At 44.8% G+C, this 20,453-nt stretch overlaps 1 protein-coding gene across 1 annotated transcript in view; it reads left to right on the top strand.

Moving 5' to 3' along the window:
- The window catches only part of LOC126183691 (uncharacterized), a 639,493-nt gene that overhangs the window by 334,868 nt on the left and 284,172 nt on the right, over nucleotides 1-20,453 (top strand). The window contains exon 3 of the mRNA XM_049925871.1: nucleotides 10,086-10,289. Within this exon, the coding sequence (XP_049781828.1) occupies nucleotides 10,086-10,289 (204 nt within the window). The remainder of the gene's footprint in view (nucleotides 1-10,085; nucleotides 10,290-20,453) is intronic.

Here is a 20,453-nt window from a genome sequence, read left to right as displayed (position 1 = left end):
AACCCCAACCATGCTTTCGCAGTTCAACCCCCATTGGGAGGAATTGTATCTGTTTACAGAAAAAGATGGTGTTGCAAAATGTTTAGTATGTCACAAAACGCTGAATTCTTTTAGGAAATTTAATTTGCAGCAACATTATATGTCGTACCATGCGAAAGACTACGGAAGTGGAAAATGTGATGGACCAGATCGTGCACAGGAAGTTATTAAACTTAAAAGGAAGCTATCCGAAGAAGATCTGGACGACGAAGAAAAATCAACTGAGGCAGCTCTCAGAGTGGGTTACAAAATTGCTTTGCTTTTAGCAAAATCCCTGCTCCCCATCACTGATGGCGATTTAATAAAAGAATGTTTGGTAGTTGCCGCGGAACATTTGTGTCCATGTCGAGCTGAACAGTTTCGGATTGTGCCATTATCTAACATGACCATTATGCGTCGCATACAGGACATGGCAGACGACGTCCAGAGCCAGATTGCAAATACCCTTAAAGATTTTATGGCGTATTCTCTATCTCTGGACGAAAGTGTTGATATCACAGGAACAGCGCGGCTTACCATATTTATTAGAGGTGTTAATAGAGATCTTGAGCTCCTTGATGTAGTAGCCATGAAGAACACTACAACAGGAGGTGATATTTTAAGTAGTGTTGAAGAAAGTGTTGAAAATATTGGATTGTCGTGGAATTCTTTAGTTTCAGTGTCTACAGACGGTGCACCAGCGATGACAGGGAAAAAATCAGGTTTCGTCGCGCTGTTGAAGGAGAAAATGCAAAATCTGACCGTCCCGAATGAAACAAGGGGCGTTCACTGACTGATCCACCAGGAAAACTTATGTGCAAAGAGTATCAGTCTAAAAAATGTGATGAGTGTTGTTTTTCGTACAACCAATTATATAAGGAAGCATGGGCTACAACACAGGCAATTTAAAAGCTTTCTTGAGTATGTAGAAAGCCAGTATGGTAGCCTGCCTTATTACAGCGAGGTCCGCTGGCTTAGTCGTGGCGAATTATTAAATCGATTTTTTTGCCTATTAGATGAGATAAATATGTTCATGGAAATAAATAATATGCGTGTTCCTGAATTGAAAGAGCCTTCATGGAAATGTGATCTCGCGTTCTTAGCAGATTTAATTAGCCATCTGAACGCTTTCAACATTTCACTACGAGGTAAAGATCTGTTAATTACTCATTTCATAGATCGAATACGAGCTTTTAAAATGAAATTGACACTTTGGGTAAGTCAGCCGGAAACAGGAAATCTAGCTCATTTTCCTACATTATCATCCATGCAAGATGTTCACAAAGACTGTGAACGTTATTCACATGCCCTTAAGGAAGAATTTGATCAACACTTTCAAGATCTGACAACATTAGACAGTGATTTTGATCTGTTCTCCTCTCCATATTAAGCGAATATTGAAGAGATTCGTCCTGAGCTGCGACTAGAAATTATTGACCTGCAGTGTGACAGAGAATACAGAGACAAATTTCAGAACAAGAAAAACAGTTTGGAATTCTACAGAGGCTTCCCTCAGGATAGATTTCCTCGTTTGCACAAACTGGCGGCTACAATAATATCAATGATCGGTTCCACGTAGGTTTGTGAACAACTGTTCTCTGCAATGAAATGTAACAAGACGCGCCTGAGAAACGCATTGTCTGATCGAAATTTAAACTGCACGCTGCACCTACAATGCACAAGAACAATTACTCCGAACATAGACCCAATTGTAAAGGGCAAAAAGTACAAGATAACCGAGAACCCCACACTTCAGGGACACCTTTTATTGTGTAACAGTTCATAAATTAATACGAATGTAGAGGCATACACTAAGCTAATAAAATTATGTGGCACGTGTACATTCTCCTTTATTTGTTTCATTTGTCGCAGTAATAATTCGTGAGTGATATCCTTACAGGTGGCCGCGGATTTACGTTGACTGGCGGCCGCTGTTGTGTGCGCCACGTGACTCTCCCCACTCTCCGCTCTGGTTCGGTAGTGGGGGTAGCGTGCTCGCACTGCTCCGTGCTCCCGCCTTGCTGCTCACAGCTTGCTCCGCGAGCGCGTATGTTGTGAAGCCCTGGTCTACGGCGTGTTGGGGGGCGACTTCGTTCAGGCTACGGCGATGGGCTTCTTCTCACAGATTGATAGGCGTTAGAGGACTGTTGTGATGGTTGACGTCTTGCGGTGTAACAGTTGCTGAACGCTCGTCTTCACACTCTGCAATAGCGTACAATGTGTCCGGGGCGTCCACAGTGGAAACATTGTCCTTCGTCCTCTGACTGCTTGCTCGTCTACAAAGGAATTGGCTGAACATGCGTTGATCGGATTCGTGGTTGCCGTTTCGCGGCTGCGATGTAAGTACGAAATGGCCGAGTCTGGTCTTCATGGAGCATTCGACTGATGGCAGAGTGTGGTACTAAGGATCAACGCACCTCTGCTTCAATACTTTCTATTATCTGCTAATTTATGGCGCCGACATTCATGGCTGCAGTCTCTTGTCCTGTATCCAACATTTCTGGCTGCCAAAAACTTCTGACTCCCTTCTCGTACCACCTGGTGTATGAGGGAGGCCCATGGAGTTCTTCTACGACTGCATAGACATCACATTCGCGAGTCGGTCATACGTCTATCGCCCGACTTTTTTCTCTGTTACATTACCTTGATGCGCTGCCACCGCTTTATGGATTCCTCTGTCGTTGTGACATCCTTCACCAGAATTGCTTTGTACAAGTTTTCTGTACCTCGTTTCGTCAGGTGTGAGATTTTGCCGGCTTTTATCATATTCGGATTCCCAAAGTGGTCAAAACATTTTGTATGTAAGGCTCTTTGGCTTCTATTGTTGAGTGTTTCTTCCGCTACGGGGACTTGTTTCTGACTGTCGCTAAATGTTTTCTTCAGTTAGGTCCGGAATTTCTTCCAGCTATCGAGCTTCTCTTCGTTATTGTAGAGCCACTGCTGGGCTGTGCCGTCCAAGTAAAAGTATACGTTTGCCAAACACATCATCTCATTCCGCCTGTTGTATTTTGTGATTGTGTCGAATCCTTTCATCCATTTTGTAGCGCCTTGACTAGAGTCTCCAGTAAACGCTGACGGATGCGTGATGTGCTTACTGCTCTTTTGGAATCAATCATTCTCCTGGATATATGGACCTTGGGGACGATTTACTGCTCAATCCCGGCTGCTGTTCGTGCAGGCGACGCCTTTTACGTTTCCTAATTGGAGCGACGGTGCTGTAGAAGTTTCGAAGTACCCGAAGTCTTCATCAAACAATGACACATGGTTACCACGATCAGTTCCAAATCCGGAAACTGGATCGTCAATGAAATACAACATTTAGCACTGATTGTACAAGGGTTGGCACTTACATAGTGGCAACTATTCACAACCGATATAAAGAGTTACATGTTTGCACGTGTTACTATCCTTCAAAGTAGTCACCAGCGTTGTGTAGAACTCGTTGCCAGCGATGTGGAAGGCGTAGTAAACAGTTAACAGAGACTGTTCTGTTGATGGTGCGAGTGGAGCGGTCTACTGCCTGTCGAATCTCTGGAACAGTTCTGAAGTGAATGCCACGAAGTGGTTCCTTCATCTTCGGAATCAAATCAAAGTAACAAGGACTTAAGTCCGGGGAGTATGGTGGATCGTACAGTACTTCCCAGTCCCATTGACCGAACAGAGCAGCCTCAGCTTGCGCTGTATGCGCCCGCGCATTGTCGTACAAAATGATGGGTGGGTTGCGCGGAAAGTGTAGCCACTTCTTTCGCAAAGCTGGTTGCAGGTGATGCTCCAAAAACGAACAGTAATACTGTGCATTGACCGTCTGCCGTGGAGGAACATAATGTCTTAGGATAACACCATCACAGTCGTACAAGAGAATCACCATAACTTTAGACCGCTCCATTCGCACCATCAAAAAAACAGCCTGTGCTAACCGTATACTACACCTTCCACATCGCTGGCAGCGGGTTCTACACAACGCTGGTGACTACTCTGAAGGACAGTAACAGGTGCAAACATGTAACTCTTTTGTATCGGTTGTGAATAAATAGTTGCCACTATTTAAGTTCTAACCCTCGCATGAATGTATGAAGATTAACGTATACATAGAATTGCCTCTTGGGCGGAGAGCGCTGCTACTTAAAAGGTGCTATCAAAAAGTTTCCGTTCGAAGGCCGTACAGTCCAGAATAAGTATTCCAATGAGGTAAAATCGCCGTGAGGATTGAGGCAATCATCCCATCAACGCTCCAGATTGAACAAAACCGTTTGGTAAAACACCATGTCCTGCAGCGTGAAGAAGTCCGTAACTGCCAGTTGCAGAAAGTATCGACCCTTCAAGACCTTTTTACAAGGGACCGGAGGCGTGATAACCCCATGGGGAGATATCAGGACTATAGGGCGGGTGCTCGAGTGTCACCCACTTGAGTTGGCTAACTTCTGGGTGAGACATTTGCGATATGTGAATGTGCGTTATCATGAAGCAGCACCATAGTGGTGCCATACACGTTCTTCACTCTCCGATGGATGTCTACCGGTGTTTGTCCTTCGACAACACGTTGGTCCTGTTTGGACACATTTGGTAATAAAGTCGCCGTAGTTCACGTTTCCGTGTTCACCGTACCCACGTCGGAAAGACACGAATTCCATGCTAATCCCTTGCCTACATGTCAGTGCTTCAATACCCGCATCGGGGTCTCGCTACGTTGCATACGCGAGGTGTTTGAGAAAAGTAATGAGACTGACAACACTGCCAGCAATCTGGCGACGCTGTGTTGTTCTACTTGTGTTGACCGGTGTGTTCATACCTTCCACATGCTCAGTCTGAATTTCAGTTCTGTACGTCCACACGCGATTTTTGAGAGCGTCATCAGTGAAGTTGAGTTTTTGTTGTGTGTTACGAAAACGGAACAGCAGAATTTTGAGTAACGTTATGCCAACAAGTTTTGTGTTAAATTTGGGGAATCCGCGGGGGTGACCTTTGAAAAGTTGAAGTAATCAGACGGAGAACACTTTTTATCAAGAGCACAAGTTTTTGGCTGACACGGATCACTTTTGGAAGGCCGAAAACACTTGGAAAGTGAGACAGGCCTTCAACTTCAAAAACTGACAAAAACGTCGAACGTGTTGGTGCTCTTGTGAGACTGTTCTTCCAAGTGAAACTGTCAACAAGTGTTTTACAAAGGTGTTCTTGATTAGCTCAGGAAAAGAGTGAATCGAGTGACACCGGACATTGCAGACAAATGGATGCTCCATCATGACAACGCCCTATGTCAGATGGCCACATCCATCACGGACTTTTTGACCTCAAAAGGCGTTCCTGTTGTTCCACAACCCCCCTATTCACTTAATCTGAGTCCTTGGGACTTTTTTTCGTTTCCCGAAATTGAAAAAGTCTTAGAAAGATGTCAGTTTTGGACTCTGGAAAACAATCAAAAGAATGTGACCGACATGTTAAGGGCTCTACCAGTTGCAGCCTTTCAGCACTACTACCAAGACGAAACAACGAATCCGCCGGTGTATAGGGAACTTTTTTGAAGGGGGCAATATTGTTGTTTGAAAAAAAAATAACAATTTTGTTAGATAAATAATCAGTCTCATTGTTTTTCCAACACACCTCGTCCGCTACAGCAGCGACCTCAAACAGAAATATTTTGATCGTCCCTGGTATACAAACGTCGAATATTCCAGAATATGCTAACATTACACCCATAAGAAATTTAGAGAACCTTCTAGAAATGATAAAAATAAAGTAATAAATATTTGCTGGTGATCAGATTCCAGCTAGTGGCACGCAGCAGGCCAGCCAGTTACTCTAACAGCAACTCCACGCTGCCTGCAGCAGAGTTCGGTGCAATATTTATCTAACGGAGGTATAAAATGAGGCGCTAACAAAAGGCAGGGTACTTGTAACAGGGTAAACTGTAAAATACCGAATGAATCCAAAAAATGACGAAGACAAAGTCCGCATGCAATAGACAGAAACCCTGAATGAAACACGTGTAGCTGTCGAGAGGCTTCAGTGCCCACCATAGCAGAATACTGTTGAAAGATCTCTCGCAAAACCCAAAGAAAGTTTGATTGTGTGTAAAGGTTATCAGTGGCAGAAAAAGTTAGTTTTCAGTTACTCACGAACTAGGCAGGAACTGAAACTGAGGATAGCAAAGCAAGAGCAGAAATGCTTAACTCTCTTTTCAAATGTTCCTTTACAAACGAAAACCCAGGGTACTGTCCCATTTTAATTCTCGAACCACTGAAAAGATGAGTGATATACATATCAGTGTCCGAGAAAGGTAATGTTCCACCATGTATTGACTGACGTTGCTGAAGAGTGCTGTAAAACACCCGCCATGGGAAACAAACGACTTCGTCGTTACACGTATGTTTATTTGATTTCGTGATTTAGACACACTGAAAATAAATATACATTTTGTCGTTTTAGTCAAACCGCAGTTTAATATCTGGCATTCCAAAACCGCGCGCGAGATTTTCATATTCTCTCGCTAGCTGCGTGCAAACTACAGTCCAAGAGAAAAAAATGAACAGGACCTTCTTGGTAGGAAATTTAGTGTAGTTAAATTTTGTACAGGGATACGTTTTTGCTAGAGGCTGTAGTTCCAGAGATATTCTAGACAAACCTATAAAAGTAACCTTCAGACGCACTCCCACTCCCACATCTTGCCCCATCGGTTAGGATTTCTAGTATGTTGTTCATTGCACTACCTCCTACCATCGCACAAAAATTTTTGACTGCACGAATTATTTCCTACATTCGATCTTTTTGCTCTTCATTGATTGGCCTTATCACGACACCGGCTTAGTCGAGCACTTGTTGTTGTTGTTGTGATCTTCAGTCCTGAGACTGGTTTGATGCAGCTCTCCATGCTACTCTATCCTGTGCAGGGTTTTTCATCTCCCAGTACCTACTGCAACCTACATCCTTCTCAATCTGTTTAGTGTATTCAAAAATGGTTCAAATGGCTCTGAGCACTATGCGACTTAACTTCTGAGGTCATCAGTCGCCTAGAACTTAGAACTAATTAAACCTAACTAACCTAAGGACATCACACACACCCATGCCCGAGGCAGGATACGAACCTGCGACCGTAGCGGTCACGCGGTTCCAGACTGAAGCGCCTTTAACCGCACGGCCACACCGGCCGGCCCCGAGGCAGGATTCGAACCTGCGACCGTAGCGGTCGCTCGGCTCCAGACTGCAGCGCCCAGAACCGCACGTTAGTGTATTCCTCTCTTGGTCTCCCTCTACGAGTTTTACCGTCCACTCTGCCCTCGAATATTAAATTGGTGATCCCTTGATGCAGCAGAATATGCCCTACCAACCGATCCCTTCTTCTAGTCAACTTGTGCCACAAACTCCTCTTCTCCCCAATTCTACAATTCTATTCAATACCTCCTCATTAGTTATATGATCTACCCATCTAATCTTCAGCATTCTTCTGTAGCACCACATTTCGAAAGCTTCTATTCTCTTCTTGTCTAAACTATTTATCGTCCACGTTTCACTTCCATACATGGCTACACTCCATACAAATAATTTCAGAAAAGACTTCCTGACACTTAAATCTATACTCGATGTTAACAAATTTCTCTTCTTCAGAAACGCTTTCCTTGTCATTGCCAGTCTACATTTTGTATCCCCTCTACTACGACCATCATCAGTTATTTTGCTCCCCAAATAGCAAAACTCATTTACTACTTTAAGCGTCTCATTTCCTAATCTAATTTCCGCAGCGTCACCCGATTTAATTCGACTACATTCCATTATTCTCGTTTTGCTTTTGTTGATGTTCATCGAGCACTTACAAATTGTAAAACTGACGTTTGTGTAAATTTTACTTAACAATTTTGTGAGTTTTAATACCATAAAATATACAATTACATCCTTGCATTCGTCATGCCTTCTGACTACAGAACCACTGCATTTGTAAGGGCGAAGTTTGGATCGAATTGTCAACGTGATTAGTTTTACTACAAAGTTCACAAACTTCGTTTCTCTTTCATTACACTCGCGGGCACGTTTAAATTAATAATGTTAACGAAATAGCTAACTATGCTGATGACGATATAGCCCAACAAATAGAGACTGAAAAAAGACGAATATCGGGATTAGGTCGTGTAGTAGGAAATTTTTGTACGATAGTAGGGGGGAGCGCCATGAACAAAGTATCAGAAATCCTGACTGGTGAGAATGGCGTTTGAAGGTCACTTTTGTACGTTTTTCTCTAATAACTCGAAAACTGAGGCCTTTAGCGAAAACGTATCCCAGTACAAAATTTAACCTCTTCAAACTTCCTACAAAAATGGTCCTGTTCATTTTCTCTGTCGGTCTAATACATGGCGCGCAGCGAGCGAGAGAATATGAAAATCTCGCGCGTTGTTTATAAAGGCCAGATTTAACATTGGGGGTTGCATAAAAGGACAGCAGTAGGGGCAGCTGAATGATTCTGTACGTGTAAGCTTCAGTCAGTTTCTTTTTGTTTTCCGAGCCATGAATTTCGAAAACTTTTGCTGACGTGTGTAATATTTAAGAACCAGTGTTGAAGCTATAAGAAGGGTAGAAGGACAGATCCTCAAAATTACAGACCAATATCCTTAACATCGGTTTGTTGCAGGATTCTCTAACATATTCTCAGTTCGAATATAATGAATTTCCTTCAGACAGAGAAGTTGCTGTCCGTGCATCAGCACGGCTTTAGAAAGCATCGCTCCTGCGAAACGCAACTCGCCCTTTTTTCACATGATATCTTACGAACCATGGATGGAGGGTATCAGACGGATGCCATATTCCTTGACTTCTGGAAAGCGTTTGATTCGGTGCCCGCTGCAGAGCCCTAACTAAGGTACGAGCATATGGGATTGGTTCCCAAGTATGTGAGTGGCTCGAAGACTTCTTAAGTAATAGAACCCAGTACGTTGTCCTCGATGGTGAGTGTTCATCGGAGGTGAGGGTATCATCTGGAGTGCCCGTGGGAAGTGTGGTAGGTCCGCTGTTGTTTTCTATCTACATAATGATCTTTTGGATAGGGTGGATAGCAATGTGCGGCTGTTTGCTGATGATGCTGTGGTGTACGGGAAGGTGTCGTCGTTGGGTGACTGTAGGAGGATACAAGATGACTTGGACATGATTTGTGATTGGTGTAAAGAATGGAAGCTAAATCTAAATATAGATAAATGTAAATTAATGCAGATGAATAGGAAAAAGAATCCTGTAGTGTTTGAATACTCCATTAGTGGTGTAGCGCTTGACACAGACACGTCGATTAAATATTTAGGCGTAACATTGCAGAGGGATATGAAGTGGGACAAGCATGTAATGGCAGTTGTGGGGAAGGCGGATAGTCGTCTTCGGTTCATTGGTAGAATTTTGGGAAGATGTGGTTCATCATCTGTAAAGGAGACCGCTTATAAAGCGCTAATACGACCTATTCTTGAGTACTGCTCGATCGTTTGGGATCCCTATCAGATCGGATTGAGGGAGGACATAGAAGCAATTCAGAGGCGGGCTGCTAGATTTGTTACTGGTAGGTTTGATAATCACGCGAGTGTTACGGAAATGCTTCAGGAACTCGGGTGGGAGTCTCTAGACGAAAGGAGGCGTTCTTTTCGTGAGTCGCTACTGAGGAAATTTAGAGAACCAGCATTTTAGGCTGACTGCAGTACAATTTTACTGCTGCCTACTTACATTTCGCGGAAAGACCACAAAGATAATATAAGAGAGATTAGGGCTCGTACAGATGCATATAGGCAGACATTTTTCCCTCGTTCTGTTGGGAGTGGAACAGGGAGAGAAGATGCTAGTTGTGGTACGAGGTACCCTCCGCCACGCACCGTATGGTGGATTGCGGAGTATGTATGTAGATGTAGATGTAGAAGCTGCTTCCAGGTTCTCAAAAAGCAGGTGTCATCATTTTGATGAAATCGCAGAAGTCTATATTTCTGTTCTTGGTCTTTCGTTTACATCTATCGCCAAAGCGTCTGAGGCCTGACAGTGCTGCGTTTTTTAAGCCAATACTTACGTGGATAGTAGTCGATAGTAGTTTACTTGAAGACCTGTTTTCGTTGCAGGAATGTTCCTGTACCAGACCTTGTTTTCCCCGCCTCAGCCCGTGAGGAGTCCTGAGCAGCCCAGCGTGGTCGGGCGCAGCAACAGCGTCCTCTGCGACTCTCCAGACGGCACGACGGGCGTCTGCTACCCGGAAGAGGAGTGCGAGCAGCTGGGCGGGCTGTCGCTGGCCCCCTGCGACGACCAGCAGCGCGTCTGCTGCCTGGGTGAGTTACCACTTCTATCGATTTAAGTTTTTGGTTTGTAGGTAAAAAACTCGGTAATATTTTAGAAACAGATATATAACTGAGCTGTTCGTGGAAACAAAATAATAAGCGTCACACTGGGAATTAGGAGGTACAGCGGATCAAAATTAGCGATTGATCCACAAAATTAGAATAATTTTATTCTAAAACCCATATTGTTCTGAATGCCCTTTAACATCTACACTCCTGGAAAGTGAAATAAGAACACCGTGAATTCATTGTCCCAGGAAGGGGAAACTTTATTGACACATTCCTGGGGTCAGATACATCACATGATCACACTGACAGAACCACAGGCACATAGACACAGGCAACAGAGCATGCACAATGTCGGCACTAGTACAGTGTATATCCACCTTTCGCAGCAAAGCAGGCTGCTATTCTCCCATGGAGACGATCGTAGAGATGCTGGATGTAGTCCTGTGGAACGGCTTGCCATGCCATTTCCACCTGGCGCCTCAGTTGGACCAGCGTTCGTGCTGGACGTGCAGACCGCGTGAGACGACGCTTCATCCAGTCCCAAACATGCTCAATGGGGGACAGATCCGGAGATCTTGCTGGCCAGGGTAGTTGACTTACACCTTCTAGAGCACGTTGGGTGGCACGGGATACATGCGGACGTGCATTGTCCTGTTGGAACAGCAAGTTCCCTTGCCGGTCTAGGAATGGTAGAACGATGGGTTCGATGACGGTTTGGATGTACCGTGCACTATTCAGTGTCCCCTCGACGATCACCAGTGGTGTACGGCCAGTGTAGGAGATCGCTCCCCACACCATGATGCCGGGTGTTGGCCCTGTGTGCCTCGGTCGTATGCAGTCCTGATTGTGGCGCTCACCTGCACGGCGCCAAACACGCATACGACCATCATTGGCACCAAGGCAGAAGCGACTCTCATCGCTGAAGACGACACGTCTCCATTCGTCCCTCCATTCACGCCTGTCGCGACACCACTGGAGGCGGGCTGCACGATGTTGGGGCGTGAGCGGAAGACGGCCTAACGGTGTGCGGGACCGTAGCCCAGCTTCATGGAGACGGTTGCGAATGGTCCTCGCCGATACCCCAGGAGCAACAGTGTCCCTAATTTGCTGGGAAGTGGCGGTGCGGTCCCCTACGGCACTGCGTAGGATCCTACGGTCTTGGCGTGCATCCGTGTGTCGCTGCGGTCCGGTCCCAGGTCGACGGGCACGTGCACCTTCCGCCGACCACTGGCGACAACATAGATGTACTGTGGAGACCTCACGCCCCACGTGTTGAGCAATTCGGCGGTACGTCCACCCGGCCTCCCGCATGCCCACTATACGCCCTCGCTCAAAGTCCGTCAACTGCACATACGGTTCACGTCCACGCTGTCGCGGCATGCTACCAGTGTTAAAGACTGCGATGGAGCTCCGTATGCCACGGCAAACTGGCTGGCACTGACGGCGGCGGTGCACAAATGCTGCGCAGCTAGCGCCATTCGACGGCCAACACCGCGGTTCCTGGTGTGTCCGCTGTGCCGTGCGTGTGATCATTGCTTGTACAGCCCTCTCGCAGTGTCCGGAGCAAGTATGGTGGGTCTGACACACCGGTGTCAATGTGTTCTTTTTTTCCATTTCCAGGAGTGTATATTCATATGTGAACGACCTTCCACTTAACATTCAACAAGCAAAACTGGTACTCTTGCAGACGATTCTAGTGTTATAATACACTACTGGCCATTAAAATTGCTACACCACAAATATGACTTGTTACAGACGCGAAATTTAACCGACAGGAAGAAGATGCTGTGATATGAAAATGATTAGCTTTTCAGAGCATTCACACAAGGTTGGTGCTGGTGGCGACACCTACAACGTGCTGACATGAGTAAAGTTTCCAACCGATTTCTCATACACAGACAGCAATTGACCGGCGTTGTCTGGTGAAACGTTGTTCTGATGCTTCGTGTAAGGAGGAGAAATGCGTACCATCACGTTTCCGACTTTGATAAAGGTCGGATTGTAGCCTATCGCGATTGCGGTTTATCGTATCGCGACATTGCTGCTCGCGTTGGTCGAGATCCAAAGACTGTTAGCAGAATATGGAATCGGTGGGTTCAGAGGGTAATACGGAACGCCGTGCTGGATCCCAACGGCCTCGTATCACTAGAAGTCGAGATGACAGGCATGTTATGCGCATGGCTGTAACGGATCGTGTAGCCACGTATCGATCCCTGAGTCAACAGATGGGGACGTTTGCAAGACAACAACCATCTGCACGAACACTTCGACGACGTTTGCAGTAGCATGGACTATCAGCTCGGAGACCGTGGCTGCGGTTACCCTTGACGCTACATCAAAGACAGGAGCGCCTGCGGTGGTGTACTCAACGACAAACCTGGGTGTACGAATGGCAAAACGTGATTTTTTCGGATGAATCGAGGTTCTGTTTACAGCATCATGACGGTTGCATCCGTGTTTGGCGTCATCGCGGTGAACGCACATTGGAAGCGTGTATTCGTCATCGCCATACTGGCGTATCACCCGGCGTGATGGTATGGAGTGCCATTGGTTACACGTCCCGGTCACTTCTTGTTAGCATTGACGGCACTTTGAACAGTGGACGTTACATTTCAGATGTGTTACGACCCGTGGCTCCACCCTTCATTCGATCCCTGCGAAACGATACATTTCAGGAGCATAATGCACGACCGCATGTTGCAGCTCCTGTACGGTCCTTTCTGGATACAGAAAATGTTCGACTGCTACCCTGGCCAGCACATTCTCCAGATCTATCACCAATTGAAAACGTCTGCTCAATGGTGGCCGAGCAACTGGTTCGTCACAATACGCCAGTCACTACTCTTGGTGAACTGTGGTATTGTGCTGAAGCTGCATGGGCAGCTGTACCTGCACACACCATCCAAGCTCTGTTTGACTCAATGCCCAGGCGTATCAAGGCCGTTATTACGGCCAGATGTGGTTGTTCTGGGTCCTGATTTCTCAGGATCTATGCATCCAAATTGCGTGAACATGTAATCACATGTCAGTTCTAGTACAATATGTTTGTCCAATGAATACCCGTTTATCATCTGCATTTCTTCTTGGTGTAGCAATTTTAATGTCCAGTAGTATAAATCCCATAAGAGAGGGTGCAGCTGAAGGGTTAGTAAATGATATTTTACAAAGAATTATTAAGTGGTTATTTGAAAATGGAAAAAACACACATTACATTCAGTTCTATACAACAAATAAGTCATACCAACAACTGATGTAGCACATGAAGAGGAGTCTGTAAGTAGGATAGAATGCTCCAAATTTTTGGGTTTACATACTGATGGAAACTTGATCAGGAAGAAGCATATAACTGAGCTTCTCAAACTATTCAGTTCCGCTACTTTTGCTCTCTGTATAATTGCTATCTTGGAAACAAACGTATCGGCCTCCTGACTTATTTTGCATTTTTCCACTCTATAACTTCTTACGGAATTTTTTTCTGGGGTAACTCATCACTTAGAAAGTATTATTACGCAAAAGCGAGCAGTAAGAATTTTATGTGGTTTTCACTCACGGACGTCATGTATGTACCTCTTAGAGCTAGGCATCTGAACTGCGCCGTCGTAATACATGCAGTATATTCGCTAACGAAATTCGTCATAAAAATAATCCATCACTATATGAGAAGAACAGTGACATCCACGCCTACAGCACTAGAGGGAAAATGACCTCTCTCACCCATTGTTAAAGCTTTCAGTGGCTCAGAAAGGAGTTCAATATGCAGCAACAAAATTTTTTGATCATTTGCCGCCGGCCGGAGTGGCCGTGCGGTTCTAGGCGCTACAGTCTGGAGCCGAGCGACCGCTACGGTCGCAGGTTCGAATCCTGCTTCGGGCATGGATGTGTGTGATGTCCTTAGGTTAGTTAGCTTTAATTAGTTTTCTAAGTTATAGGCGACTGATGACCTCAGCAGTTAAGTGCTCAAAGTCATTTGAACCATTTGGTCATTTGCCCAAGAACATAAAATGTCTGACACATAGCGAAGCTAGTTGTAAATCAAATTTAAAATCATTTCTCCTGGACAACTTATATTCAACTGACGTAAAAACTATGTAGTTGCATGAGTAGGGCTATAAATAATGACGTGTTCGTTGCTGTTAAAACTTATCACATACACATATCCTGTAAACCGACTCGTTCCACATCATTTCGATAAAAGAATCGTTCAGATGATCTATGGAATATGTAACTAACTAATTAAGGGTCGACAGAAGCGTCCGATCCCACGCGTCGGCTTTGACCCGTGACGTAAGGGTGTTGTGTGTGACGTCATGACGGCGCGGAGTTTGGTTTGAGTGTGGCGTGTTTGTAGATGTCGTCGTGTTGTGGTTTGTTGTGCTCTCTGGTGGTATGTTGAGGGGTTTCGTTCGTGTGCTGTAATGGGCTCAGTTTGCTTTTGCTCATTGTCCAGAATTGTTAGTGTGTCAGCTGTGTTTGTAGTGGAATTCGTTTCAGTGAGTTAACGATTTTGTGTCAAAGTTAATTTAGTGTTCACTGTACGTCGTGTGGTAATTTTAGTAAAATTAATCGGTTTTGTTCAGGAATGGATATGACGGATAAAATTAAGTGCGCAGGTCAAGGGAAGTGTTCGATCCCGATGTGTGGCTGTGTATCAGGATATGTTTTTGAGCTATATAGGCCAAGGGAAGTGTTTGATCCTAATTTATGGGATCGGGAGCTGCTGTTGAGCTATACAGGTCAAGGGAAGTGTCCGATTCCAGATGATACTGTTTAGTGGTATTTGGGGAGTTTTGTGATGTCGGTTTTTTCGTCTTTTTGTGCGGTTTTGTATGGGGGTGGGTGTCTAATTTAGTTTATATTTAGTTTGCCCCCCACCCAAAACACCCCATTTCCCGCGCTTGTCCCGTTAGTGTCATTACGCTTCTTGTGGAAAGTGTGTGTGTTTGTTTTTCGATGTATTTTCGTCCTCATAATGTGTACGTAACTACTTTATATGCGCCATATTGGAATCGTGGTTTATGGTCGTTTCCGCCATATTTCTGACGTCATGGGTCAAAGCAGACGGGCGGGATCGGACGCTTCCGTATTTCCCTAATTAACTTATACAGACATAAAAAGAACAAGAGACAGACCATGAAATATGAAATATATTAAAATAAGCGCATTACTGTGATGGAGATACCACTATGTTACCCAAATCACGTAGGCCGACAAGGACACATAATATAGATGATCATATAAGAACATTTACAGAGAGTTACTAGAAGACTTAACTGCACAGCTCATTGCTTGAAAGTACTTAGTCACTAATCATTCTAATCACAGATGTGTCCGATGTCCAGACATGCTGATTCTAGTGACGAGAAAAATCCATGATGAAGAGGAGGGATGTAGTCTAAGATGGACAGAACGTGAGCAACTTTCTTCTTTTCAGTGAGTCTGGATCCGGCGCATTTAAATGGTTGAGTGTGAACTCGGTTTGGCATCCCACATTACCTAAATCTTACTTTGTGCCAGATGTCATGAATATGGTCTCGCTGATGAGTAAAGATTATGGGTATTCAGAAGTCACTTTCCACCATCATACATCCCTTACGATGACAGCTAGATGCATTCTGATCCTCAGTCACCAGTTTCCCTGAACGTTTTGAACGTTTGCGAAACATAGCTTACGCCTAATTTCTCAGAACATTTAAGAGGACAGTGGCGATTAGGTTTTTCATCCTTTTTATGCACAGTTTTTCCAGAAAGAGACACATATTTTTCATCTTCTGCTTGAAATTACATTGTGAATTGCATCACAGTGTTTTTCGAGAAAACTCCTTCGTCTGTTCATCTGCCCCTTTATGACAGGTTTCTGGGACAGTGACAGGCTGCTCGTTGTGAAGGCTAATTCCAAATCCTTCGCAGATTACCTGAAAAGCATCAAAGATTGTTACTATTATGATAACTTGTACGAATATAAATGAAGAAAAATGCATATACACACAATAAAGATTTTAACAGCAGTCATTCAGTAATAACCTCGTACTTCATTCGTTTCAGAAACACAATTCTTTGTACATGCACTTAACATAATGTTCCTGAAACATACTAAGTACAACAGATTTGCACATCTTCATACCTCTGCGTCATCTGAGTCACTGGGAATTTACTCACAAGGGAACCTTCCCATCGCACCCCCCTCAGATTTAGTTATAAGTTGGTACAGTGGATAGGCCTTGAAAAACTGAACACGGATCATTCGAGAAAACAGGAAGAAGTTGTGTGGAACTGTGAAAAAAATAAGCAAAATAAGCAAACTGAGTAGTCCATGTGAAAGATAGTCAACATCAAGGAGAACGTGAGCGTAGGGGCCACGTGGTCCCGTGGTTAGCGTGAGCAACTGCGGCTGCGGAGCGAGAGGTCCTTGGTTCAAACAACTGAGTGAACGAATTAACGTCACCTGAACGAGTGTCATCGGACGTCCATCTAAAAAAAAAAAAAAAAAAAAAAAAAAAAAAAAAAAAAAAAAAAAAAAAGTCTTCCCTCGTGTGAAAAATTTTCCTCCTTTATTTTCGCAAAGTTATGATCTGTCCGTTCGCTCATTGACGTCTCTGTCCACTGTAATACGTTTAGTGTCTATGTTTTGCGACCGCACCGCAAACTTACAGTTCGGAAAATATTCAGTGACCTTGTTATTGAAGCCGCGAGCTATATTTTCTGGATTCATATTGCCCACGGAATACATCTCACGTATTTAATGCACTCCCGTCCAAAGTAGCAACCAGTCAACTGCCAGCCAGGGAGCCTCGTTAGCAGGAATACTCTCTTCCGTGCGCTGTTGTCAACTGACGTCGTGTGTTTCGATGTTTGTTTAGGTGTAGCATCCTCATGCTACGGCGCAGTTACCTCGCATTGGACGGACGGACAGATAATAATTGTCTGAAAATAAACTCTTCACTCCAGAGAAGACTTGAACCAAGGACCTCTTGTTCCGCATCTGCTCACGCTAACCACGGGACCACGACGCTACTGAGCGCACTTTATCCTTGATGTTGCCTATCTTGCACATGGACTACTCAATTTGTATATTTTGCTTATTTTTTTCATAGTTCCACACAACTTCTTCCTGTTTTCTCGATTGATCTGTGTTCAGTTTATCAAGGCCTATCCACTGTGCCAACTTATAACTAAATCTGAGGGGGGTGCGATGGTGAGCTTCCCTTGTCAGGATCCTGCTTGGATATATGAGGATCACTAACAACATCGTTTCCTCGTCAAATATGGCTATAACCCGGGAAAACGTACACGGGTCCATCTTACAGTCCCTTACATTATGTTCCTGAGGCAGGCAGCCACTGGCATTTACCATAAAGCATCACCCTGACTTCCGCTGTGTGAAATTAGAATTTTTTCCGGATGTATTGTAAACTGAGGTGCCAAAAGTCGTGGTTTACCTTCCAATATCGTGTCGGACCTCCTTTTGCCCGTAGTAGTGCAGCAAATCGGCGAGGTCTTGGAAGTTCCCTGTAGAAATATTGAGCCATCCTGCCTCTACAGCTGTTCGTAACTGCAAAAGTAATGGTCGATGGGATTCACGTTGGGCGTTCTGGGTGGCTAAACCATTCGCTCAAATTGTCCAGAATCTTCTTCAAACCAGTCGCGAATAACTGTCGCCCGGTGGCATGGCTCACTGTCATCCACAAGAAAATTCCATCGCTGTTTGGGAACAGGAAGTTCAAATGGCTAAATGGTTCAAATGGCTCTGAGCACTATGGGACTTAACATCTGTGGTCATCAGTCCCCTAGAACTTAGAACTACTTAAACCAAACTAATCTAAGGACATCACACACATCCATGCCCGAGGCAGGATTCGAACCTGCGACCGTAGCAGTCGCGCGGTTCCGGACTGCGCGCCTAGAACCCCTAGACCACCGCGGCCGGCGAACGCGAAGTGGATGAACCTTAAAATGGTCTCCAAGTAGCGGAACATAACCATTTCCAGTCAATCATCGGTTCAGTCGGATCAGACGACCCAGTCCCTTCCATGTAAACACAGCCCACACCATTATGGAGCCACCACCAGCTTGGACAGTGCCTCGTTGGCAACTTGGATCCATGGCTTCGTGTGGTCTGCGCCACAATCGAACCTTGCCATCAGCTCTTGCAACTGAAATCGGGACTCTTCTGACCAGGCCACGATTTTCCAGTAGTCGAGGGTCCAACTGATATGGTCACGAGCCCAGGAGAGGCACTGCAGGCGATGTCGTGCTGTTAGGATGGGCACTCACGTTGGTCGTCTACTGCCATAGCCTATTAACGCCAAATTTCGCAGCACAGTTCTGAAGGAAACGTTCATTGTACGTCCCACATTGATTTCTGCGGTTATTTCACGCAGTGTTGCATATCTCTTAGCACTGACAACACTACGCAAATGCCGCCGACCTCGGTCATTAAGTGAAGGCCGTCAGCTACTGCGTTGACCGTGGTGAGAGGTAATGCCTGAAATTTCCTATCCTCGGTAACTCTTGACATTGTGGATCTCGGAATATTGAATTCGCAAACGGTTCCCGAAATGGAATGTCCTATGCGTTTAGCTGCAACTACAATTTCGCTTTCAAAGTCTGTTAATTCCCGTCGTGCGGTCATAATCAAGTCAGCAACTTTTCGCATTAGTCACCATAGTACAAATGACAGCTCCGCCAACGCATTGCCCTTTTATACCTTGTGTACGCGATACAAGCGCCACCTATATATATGTGTTGTGACTTGGCAAGGCAGCCAAGCCACTATGAGGAAGCCGAAAGGCACGCGTTTAAGCTCACGCAGGCTGGCGTGAGGTCTGGAACAGGTAAAGTAATTATACTAGCAAAATAGGTACGTAGATTCTGGAATACTTAACTTTAATCCATAATTGGTGAACATCGGTCTGACGGTACATGCATCACAAGATAAATAGCCAATGATAATGGCGCCTTGCTAGGTCGTAGCAAATGACGTAGCTGAAGGCTATGCTAACTATCGTCTCGGCAAATGAGAGCGTAATTTGTCAGTGAACCATCGCTAGCAAAGTCGGCTGTACAACTGGGGCGAGTGCTAGGAAATCTCTCTAGACCTGCCGTGTGGCGGCGCTCGGTCTGCAATCACTGATAGTGGCGACACGCGGGTCCGACGTATACTAACGGACCGCGGCCGATTTAAAGGCTACCACCTAGCAAGTGTGGTGTCTGGCGGTGACACCACAATATGCATATCGGTAGACCATGACTTTTGTCACACCAGTGTATTCTGCTGTCCATAGGCAGCGCCGATGGCCTATAACAAAATACACGGTATTGGCGTTTACCATTGTGTACCCCCGAGCCGCTCAATTATCTATATAGTTAAAGTTGTCCTGCACACAATTTAATGGTTTAATGGGAAAGTATGGAATTCAATCAAACCTGTACAATACGGTAATAAGATATCTCGCGAGCTCCGTGTTGCTCCACCTTTCGCCCCGATGAAGGCAGTACCCCATCGTGTCGCGCTTGTAACTTCGCTGCTCAATTGTCGTGGAATCACTGAATTCATTAAAGCAGTGGGTCGTGTGTGTGTGCAGCTGCTGCCGATACAACATTGGGTACTTAAGCAGAAAACATCAAAGTGACACATATTTGCCTCTGGAAACATATTTCGGAAATAAGTTCACTTAGATAGAATATTAATCATTTAGTAGTTTATTTGAACTTCGATTGTAAAAGACTGAAATCATTCACTCGGGAACGAAAGTAACTGTAGGCATACCATCATTATCTCCGAAACTAATTTGCTCACATTAATTTGAACGTAGATATCAGGAATAAAGTCAATTAATGCCGGAAAAAAAACCTAAGAGACTTTCTCAAATGGTAGATATTAAATACGGCCATACAGTCTTAATCCAGCTCAGGAGTTCTCCAACAAAAAATCCAAACCGTCCGAGCAGGTGCCAGTCGCACTGAAGCAGGTGAAACGTTCCCTTAGAAAAATTATACATGACTGTGCTTAAACTGACACACAATATTTTTAGCGCAACGCAATCTGACTTTCAGAAATCCCTACAAAAGAATGGCCCTGACTAACATGCGTTTCACAAATCGCTTACCTCACAAAAATCTTTGTTACTGGAACTACTGCAATACAGC

The sequence above is a fragment of the Schistocerca cancellata genome, chromosome 4 (assembly GCF_023864275.1).
Source record: "Schistocerca cancellata isolate TAMUIC-IGC-003103 chromosome 4, iqSchCanc2.1, whole genome shotgun sequence".
Taxonomy (NCBI): domain Eukaryota; kingdom Metazoa; phylum Arthropoda; class Insecta; order Orthoptera; family Acrididae; genus Schistocerca; species Schistocerca cancellata.
This window is presented reverse-complemented; position numbering and strand designations above follow the sequence as displayed.